Here is a 9,143-nt window from a genome sequence, read left to right as displayed (position 1 = left end):
CTTTCCCTCTCTCACACATTTTAAAAATAGAGGTGCTACACTGCGTATTTCTTGGTAGGTAAACAAGATAGTCACATAGAACTGAGGATCTTAAAAACACATTAATTTTAATAATGGAACCCTAGCCTTTGGAAACACTGTGTTAAAAAGAAAGCGCTATTAATTAGAACAGTCTGCTAATTTCCAGTCTCCTCCCTTACCACACACACATTTCAGATTGCAAGATTTCTAGTGTTTAATAGTTTCAGAGCAGAGAGTCTGTCTGAAAATTTTACATTTTGATTCATAGTTATTTGTTATAGGATAATGGAATTTCACAAATTGTTACACTACATCATGCTGTTTGGCCTCAATGGCTTTACAGCACAGTAATTAAACCAATACATGGTTACATTTTCAAAAGGGAAAGGAGTCCCCATGGGTTTGAAGTTATTTACCCAACAGTTGTTAATAACGACCATCTGCTATCAGACAATAGGTGTCAAATGCACATTTTGGCAGACTAGTTACCTGCCAGGAGAAGAATCAACTGCACATTTCTTGCTCCTAAATACTTACGAACAATCCTTGAAAAAGACCATAATAATTAAGGGGGAGAAAAAAAGACTGAGTATTTTTCTACTCATTAAAAAATGGGTAACAATTTATGTCATCATATAGCAACTTTTTGCAGGAAGGCACTACATCACAGTAGAAGACAGAGTAAGATAATGCTCCATGTATTGGGTAAGCTTGCACACTATAGAGGAAAATAAATTGTTTAACAAAATCTTCAGTTATTTTATATCACCACTAAAACCATTTCATTAAATTCTTTCTGTGCACGATCCCCTCCAGGAATTTTATCTTCTGACAACTCTTAAACCATATGGGTATACAATACACTTCTAATATCTATTCCTAAGCTCACCTGAAGATTTTCTTTTACAGGCTCCAATTTGCCAGTCAGTAGCCTTGGAAGACGAATTACCAGATCCTTTGTCTACAATCAGAAAAAAACACATAAACAAAAGAGTATTACTGAAAGCTTGTTTGTAAATTTATCTGTGAAAGAAAGATCCTATATAAACTTTTTTTTGCAGCTGGAAGAGGGATGTATTTTATTTTATGTGTACACCAAAGATGAATTTGCATGAAGCAGCAGTATATTAAGATGCAAAATATTACTCAAATGTGTTTTGGAAAACAAAAATAATACAATTGTTGTAAAGCAGACAGGAAGAGGGAGTAAAAGCATGCATCAAAAGGAGAAAGTATGCTCAAGTGCCCATTTTCTCTCAGCCCTCAAGTTGTTTCTTCCCATCTTTTTAGAAAAAATAAACAACACACTACACAATAGAGGCTATAAAAGGGTTTTCCAGTGGCAGTGGAGCTAACTTCAGGATCTGGTTAGGCCACAGTTTAGCAGCACTACAGGAAATTACTCCACATTCCCTAAGGTGTCTGATTGCTTGTAATCCACCCTGAGTACAAGGTAGTGACTAAACCCTTTTCTGGGGAGTTCTTTTACCTCAAACATGGAAAGGCCAGCAACAGGCACTGTAACAGCTATGGCTGCTCAGCTAATAGAAGCCAATAGAAGAACCCCAGATTCCACTTGGAATTTTACCTTCATTGCAATCCCCACCTACTGCAGGACACAACTAACACCACCCACTCACTCCAGGCAAGTGCAGCTACTACCTCCCTTGAAGATCCCAAAGCAAGGTGCTGACTGAATACCTGCTGAGCACTTAATGTGGTATGCACTCATGAGCAAACCCAGAGGTCACTCTTGGTGAGCTGAGCATATAATTTGGCATTTATCTTGATACAATATTCACAGATTAGAGTATTTTTTAAATAATGAGTTAAGTATGTTACAGTATCTTAAAGAGATGAAGAGCACCAAATAATTTTCCAGAAGTTAAAAAAGCTGCTTGCTGCTTCAGTAATTAATTCAGTCCTCTGAACCACCTCAAATAATAAAACTGGACATACACATGCTTATTTGACACTAACCTGTAGCAGGTCATCTTCAGAAACTGTACTTCAGGTCCTTTGAATGTTAGGTGTCCATATCACTTCCACAGACAGTTAAAACCATGTTACCCTCCTGTAACCCTCTGGTGACATTACTGATTATAACACCGTGTTTGTTGATAACGTCCAAACACTTGGAGTTATTCATATTCCAAGACCTTACAACTGTCACTAAAAAAATACCTAAACACTTCAGTCTTTACCTTTTTTGCACTGAGACCAAGTTCATTTTTGAAGAAACCCAGTCTGTTATCCAGTCTTTCCACTGAAAACAACAGCAAATATGGAGCTCTTGAGACCATCTGAGCAATTTCTGACTTACCAAATTTTTTTGATTTTAGGTAAGCCACTCTAGAAAGAGAACAAAAACAAAATAAAATCCTGTGATGAAAATTTTATTGCCTCCATTTATTCAGTACTTGCTTAAATTCCTCAGTGATATCTTATAAACGGACAGATGTTCTAGCATTAACATGCAACCCTGCCAAAAATAATTAGAGTGAAATCTGCAGTTATCGTAAAAGCAAAATACCCTCCCTTCCAATTAATTAGAAGAAAAATAAACCTCAGAGCAGAATGTCAATACTGAAGACAGATTTTAATTCCTTCCAGCTGTACTTAAGCAGATAACTGTGTTAACCTACATTTAACTACCAGCCTGTCTCCTAGATTGCAAACACATTAATAGATCATCATAGGGTATGGACAAGAAAATATATACAGCATTTTGCTATTTTAATGAATTCCATTTCTACTGCTGAAAGAACGGAGTACTATACCTCATACATCCCTGTTTTGCCTTGGAGTAGCAATAATCATACAATGATGCTATGTGTAGAGATATTGTTGAAAAATACATTTCTTCATCAGCTGAAGTTACGTTTGCTGTAATAGGTCCATACTTTCAGTCACTGGTTAATGAGTGAGTAACAAACATCTGGTCATCAGAAAGCAAAAGGAGTTGACTAAAGTTTTGAAGTTCAGCAGAGTTTGCTTGCTTTCTTTCTTTCTTTCCAAGTCAAAACTTTTTCCAAACTTTGTTGAATTCAGTGAAAGTGAAATCCTATACCAAGTACTACTTGTAGTAGATGATTATCATAGCTCCAGAAAAAAAGGAATGAAGAGGGGAAATACAGCACACAAAGAGACACAATTTAGCCACATACCACCACATAAAAAACTAAAGTACAATTTGGAGAGGTTTCATCTGGTTATATACAAGAGTAATTGCAATATGAGAAATATTTGCAGTCAGATCAACTTAGAGCATACAAGAATTGGTTTTATCTGGTAGTAATTAAAATACTAAATGGATTGCAGAAAATTCTGCAGAAGCAGATATTCAGCAAAAAATGGGCTCTCTGTTAAACCATGTCTTGTGGAGAGAAAAAAAATAAAATTACCTTCCAGTCACTACAACTTCCCTCTTTCCACAAATGCTCAAAAACGAAGCTATCACAAGCCAAAAACTTCCAGACGGAAGATATAAGACCAAGCTCTAGAGGACCAATTCCTAACTGAGCAGGCACCCCACCACAGAAGGTAGCAGCCTAGGCTCCAGACAATGACAATGGAACTGGCACAGCTTCCAAGCATCCCAGAAACAGCTAAATGAACAGATTAAAAATAAAATCTTTCGTCTGTCCTGACTCCACTCGCTTTCTGTTAACAAGTCATTAAAATTCATTCCTGAAGCATTTCTTCCTGGAAAGGCAAGAAACCTAAAAGAGGGATGGCAAGATTGTAACAACCTGACTCGAGAAACTAGTATGTTAAAGGAACACAACTATCCAACGTGGCCAAAGTTTGAGATACATGTGTGAGTGCTGGCACCAAGGTTAGCCCTCGTTCTACTGCAGGGATCAGCAGTTCTATGTAGCATGTTAACAGTTTTAAGTCATCATTAACACCAGTGTAAAACAAAGCATCTGGTGCAGCTGCAGTACAGACACTGATTTGCAACTGTCAAAATTGTTAGGAATTATGGAATGTTTTGACTTTTACAGTGTTTATCTGAAGTAAAATGCCAAACCTATTGAAATTTGTGTTTTGTTTCCTGGCAACATGGAATCCATAGCAATAAAACATTCCAGAGTGATGTAACCAATACCACATCCATTTGCACCGAACTGTTTATGCAAAGGTGATACTCAGCTTTCAAAAGACAGCTATTTGAGACACACTCTCTTCACAGCCTTTACAGCACACTTATTTTAAAGCTTGTAGGAAAGCATTCACCAGTGGCAAACTTACTGAAGAATCATACTGCAGAAAATTAGCAAGAATCAGATTGCTCTGTTTAGCCCCTACTTCACTAACCAGCCACCACCACAGGAGTGTCACTGAAAATAAAATATGACTTCATGGAAGAGTTAGGATATTTATCACAGTAAAACATGACTTCATGGAAGAGTTAGGATATTTATCACAAAAAAAACACAAAAAACCACCTCTCTTCAGAAGAGCATAAGCTATATGCTCTGATATCTAGACTCAAAACTACTGCTGGAAAATGACACAGGGTTTTTTGGGGTTTTTTTAATATTGTTTCTGAAAGGCCACTTACTGAACAGGAGGTTAGAAGAACAGAGGGGAAAGAAGTCAGGTCTACGTTATACAAGAGTCTACTCATGTGCCTATTTCTAAATATCTGTACTTCCAGACTTCTGTTTCAGACAGAAATGCTACTACCTGCAAGAGCCAAGACAACAGATTTTCTTCTCTGGGATTTTTGAATACTGGGAAGTTTTGAGTTCATTAAGAAAGGCATGTACATACACACGAGTTGTTCTGAAAAAAACCATTGAATTTGGAGTAATATTATAAATAAAAGTTAATTTTAAGGACTGAAGAACAGTTACGGGCCATACAAGTGTGAATGAACACAGACACACACAAATTAGTTCATTGTAGTGCTGTGTTCAGTTTCAGCTGGACAACAGGAAAAAAACATCACCAAAACCTCCTGCTGCTATTAGATGTCAACACAGAAGAGATCTGGTCTGCTTCTTTTATTGCAGAATTCATGATTTCAAATTGTGATTGAAGAGTTTAATATTGTTCTACAAATTTATGTAAAGCCTCAGGGATGACATTTTGGAATGAAAGCTGACATGAGTAAAGCAAGTGGCCTAAGATGGCAAACTGCTTCCCCTGTGGCAGAGAGACAGGGATGAGCAGTAAAATTTGTTGATAGGCAGTTTTCAGGTGGATGAAGGTGCTGACTTATGATACCACCACATGTTAGTGCCAGCAGATGGGGAGGCACAAGAACATGGAGCCAGAGATTGAGTAAGAACAGAGGCAGCACAGGTTCCTTCAGACAAGGTTAAGCCAACTGGGAAACCAGATCTTCAAGCCAAGGGGCTTAACACCCTGCTGCTACTTAAAAGGCTCACCTGGTTTCTAAAGATTCCAGGTCTTCAGCAAGGATATATGGATTTTTGGTCAGGAAAGGTCCCAGCTGATTGTCTTCTACACCCACATCCTTAAGAAACAGAAGTATTTTTTTTATATCTTTTTCAAAGTCCAAGGTCAGTAAGAGCTGACCTGCCTTTTGACGTTTCTCCACTTGGGATAAGTCAACCCCTACAACAAACAGAAATTGTTTTAATTAAACACAGACCCTGCTTTCTGTAAATGTTTCACAAAGGCACGTTGGAATTTATAGGACTACTCAATTTTTTGCACTGATTTTGCATACTTTTATTGCTCAACACAGCAAGGCCACAACACCTTGTTTATTGTGGAAAGACCCCAGATAAAATAAGCAGTCATTTTAGAAGCTTTTGCTGAGTTTATTTTTTGAAGGAAGACATTTGCAGTGAATCCTGCACGTGCCACATTTAGAGACCTGCTCTTGTTGCACAGAAGTTTGTGTGCATGAAATTTCCCAATCTGTTACAAAAGGGAAGGGGACAATTTTGCAGTGAACTGACTTTGTATACTGACACACACAGCAATTTGTTACTACGTGAGGACAGATTCCCCCTCTCAAATAATAATTTCTCCAACCTCTTTCTAGTATTCCTTGCACATTTGGGGAAGAAGGTGGTCAACAACCTTGAACTCAGGTATCTGTGTAGTCCAAGTATTTTTTTGATGAGAAGTAAGGTTCTCTTCAATCCCTTCCCTCTTGCCTCTCCAGTGTGCTGTGCCTCACTCCTAAGATTATGCATACCAACCATGCTCTTTCCTTCCTTCCAAGGATGGAGAGCTGCAAATTCTTTTGCAGCCAATTAAAGCATCCTTAACCAGCCCAAAAGAAGAAAGACCAATTTAGTTACACAGTCCTCCCCACCTCCTGAAGCTGTGGGAGATGCCTCCTTCTATCACCCAGAGCACAAAGGTGCTTTGTTTCCCAGTAGTATGGCATTGCTAGTGACACAGTCCCCTCTCTTTGTCCATCTACCCTGGATAACATCCTGTTGCTTTTTGCTATTGGTCACTGTTCCCATTTTCAAGTTTACAAGGTAACCAGTAAAAGCAAAGCACAAAAGATCTCCAAAGCTCCCGTTATAGGCAGACCACACAAACAAAATCACACATACCTAGGTGGACAAGTTTCTCAAGGGTTTCTGAGTGATCAACATAATCTCGGAGCGTGGAAGACTGAATGGGGAGAAGAGGTTCTGCAATGATCTGTACAGCTTCTTCCTCAGAAATCACTTCCAAAGCAGATGAAGGTGGGATGTCATCCCAGTCTAAGAAACAAATATAGAAGACCCAAATGCTTTTTGTGAAAGAAAGTTGCTCCCACCAAATGCTACACAGATCTCTTAAAATCCTTTCCAAAATGCAGGAACAGTGTACATGTGATAAACAGCCAACCTATTATTTGAAAACATAAAAACATAGACTCTACTCCCAGTTTTTGTCTCTGTTCCATCTCCTGGTCACTGCCCATCAACTTTTACTCATATGGCCAAATCTGAGAGTAGTACCCAGCAAGCCTGCCTTCATCCTGCTGCCTAGACTACTGCAGACAACAGATCACATCACCTTCTGCAAAAGGTCTTTCATGTCTTCACAAGTGCACTCTTGCTTGATCATAGCCAGATAAAAGGCTACTGCAAAGATTATTTTTCATAACCTGACAAGCCCACTACTTTGTGGCTTTCCTGAATCTGATGCCTGAAATGCAGCTATTTTAACTTTCATAGCCAACTCCAGCCAAACTATCGTGTCTTATCCATTACAGAAAGGCAGCTGACTGCCACTATCTCTAATAGCAAAAGGAACAATTTCCTACTCACTAAGGTTTCAAAGCAAACATTATTATGCTTGTTTCCCCTTAAGTGTTCCAAGTCACAGAACTCAGTGTCTTTAAAAAAAAAAAAATTCTCTAAACAGATCTATTTTTCCATTGATGGGAGCTCACAGCAGTAAGATTAAGATTACCATTTGCAGGCTGGCTGCTAGCATCCACCTCAATCATCACTTTGATTACTGATCAGATGCCCTGATTATAAACTCCTCAGGAAAGGGATTTTCTGTGCCCTGTACCTTTGTATAATGGCTTCCTAGAGACCAGGGTAACACTCTTGCATGTCAAGAAAACAAAGGCACACCAGAACTCTACTCATGCAGATTCCAAAGTAATTAGGATGTGCCTAATGTTCCAGGAAGAGTTGCACAGACTAGCTCGATAGCTGTTGAAAGTCTTGTCACTTCTTTTTCTCACAGCCTCAGAAACAAAAGCACAATAAAATGTTTTCAGCAACGTTTACACATTAGACAGGAACTTCCTAGGAATCTATAGGAATATCAAGTGTTTTCTTTCAACTTATTGAGGATTGAACCAATATACAATATAGTCAATTCCAGAAGCATGCATGTCTTTTATTGCCACTTTAAGGTCTTTATACTTCCTATTGGGAATCATACTTCAAGTTACCAAAACCCTCAAAAGTTATCAATTGTGTTTATTCCATTATATAGACTGTCAACTGGGCAAAACACTACACACACACACACACACATTCTCCAGTCAGTCTGCTGGCAGATAAAAATCTGGCATGTGGATAAACTGCACCACAGATGCAGCCACACACAAGCTGGCTGACCCATCATTCTGGACCAGAACTGTTTCAGAACCAGCTACACAGACAGGTCTCCACTGCAGCATTGAAACAGGCCAAAAATAAGCTCTGTACAATCCAAGTTGGCTGGGCTCAAAGCAGAATCTGAACATACAAGGCTGCTTAGTAATTCAGAGCAAGTTTCCTCAGCATACCCAAAGTAATTTGAAAGAATGGAAATGTTATAATCCTCATTTAGATAGAAGTAGGAAAAAAAGTGAGTAAATTTCCTCAGGGCAACAACACGAAGGCAATGTTGTGTTTATCTCCTTTCGTCTCCTTTCCTCAGAAGACAGTTGGACGAGCATTTCTCATCAGGGCAGTGCTTAAGGAGGCTTTACACTGCTGCCTCCTGTTGTTCATCCTTGATCACTCAAACGGCTGTGTTGTGTGAGCTGCTTGAGGCGTGGAATCTCCCAGCCTCGCTCAAATGAAAAAACCAAAACCAAACACCCTAAAAACCCCAAACCAAAACCCTTTTGTTTGTACCAGTACATCTGTGAGGAAAAGGCAAACGCTGAGCTGATGCAGGTAGGGTTATGAAAAGTCCTTCAAACGGCAGCTCCAGACCTACATTTTTACCCAAAACGTTATACAGTTTATATCACTTTAAAGGTATTCTTTGCATGCTCCATTGACCATAAAAATCTGAATTAACTACGAAGCTAATAAGAAGTGAAAGTCAGGAACTCCAGATACATATTCTAGGCAAGCAGGCCAAAAAAGGAGAACCCAGATGGGGTTAAACCGCAGCATACTAAAAACATAATTTGAAGATTCGGGAGAAATGGTATCCCTTAAAGCCTCTTACCTTCGTCCAGTGCTTTTGCATTCAGATCAGGTAATGTTTCTGCTTTTCCTTGTTCCAGCTGTACTGAAGGCAAGTTACTTTCGGGAGAAGAGAAGGATCCATCCCTGGCGCTGTCGGGCGGGGAACAGCTTCCTACAGAAACGTGCCTGCATGCCTGCAGTCTCCACAGAACATCCTCGTTTCCAGCGGGCAGCACAGCCAGCGAGGCAAGCTCACGGCAGTGCGGTGCA

At 39.2% G+C, this 9,143-nt stretch overlaps 1 protein-coding gene across 1 annotated transcript in view; it reads right to left on the bottom strand.

Moving 5' to 3' along the window:
• Window positions 1-9,142, bottom strand: part of MTERF3 (mitochondrial transcription termination factor 3) — a gene marked incomplete at its 5' end in the record, with an annotated part of 15,330 nt that extends 6,188 nt beyond the window's left edge. The window contains 5 exons of the mRNA XM_017730293.1: window positions 911-982; window positions 2,226-2,373; window positions 5,421-5,610; window positions 6,573-6,725; window positions 8,914-9,142. Coding sequence (XP_017585782.1) covers window positions 911-982; window positions 2,226-2,373; window positions 5,421-5,610; window positions 6,573-6,725; window positions 8,914-9,142 — 792 coding nt within the window. The remainder of the gene's footprint in view (window positions 1-910; window positions 983-2,225; window positions 2,374-5,420; window positions 5,611-6,572; window positions 6,726-8,913) is intronic.
• Window position 9,143: the final 1 nt, after the last annotated feature.

The sequence above is a fragment of the Corvus brachyrhynchos genome, unplaced genomic scaffold (genome assembly GCF_000691975.1).
Source record: "Corvus brachyrhynchos isolate BGI_N302 unplaced genomic scaffold, ASM69197v1 scaffold302, whole genome shotgun sequence".
NCBI classification, from domain to species: domain Eukaryota; kingdom Metazoa; phylum Chordata; class Aves; order Passeriformes; family Corvidae; genus Corvus; species Corvus brachyrhynchos.
Note: the sequence above shows the minus strand (reverse complement) of the source record. Positions and strands in the feature narration are given on the sequence as shown.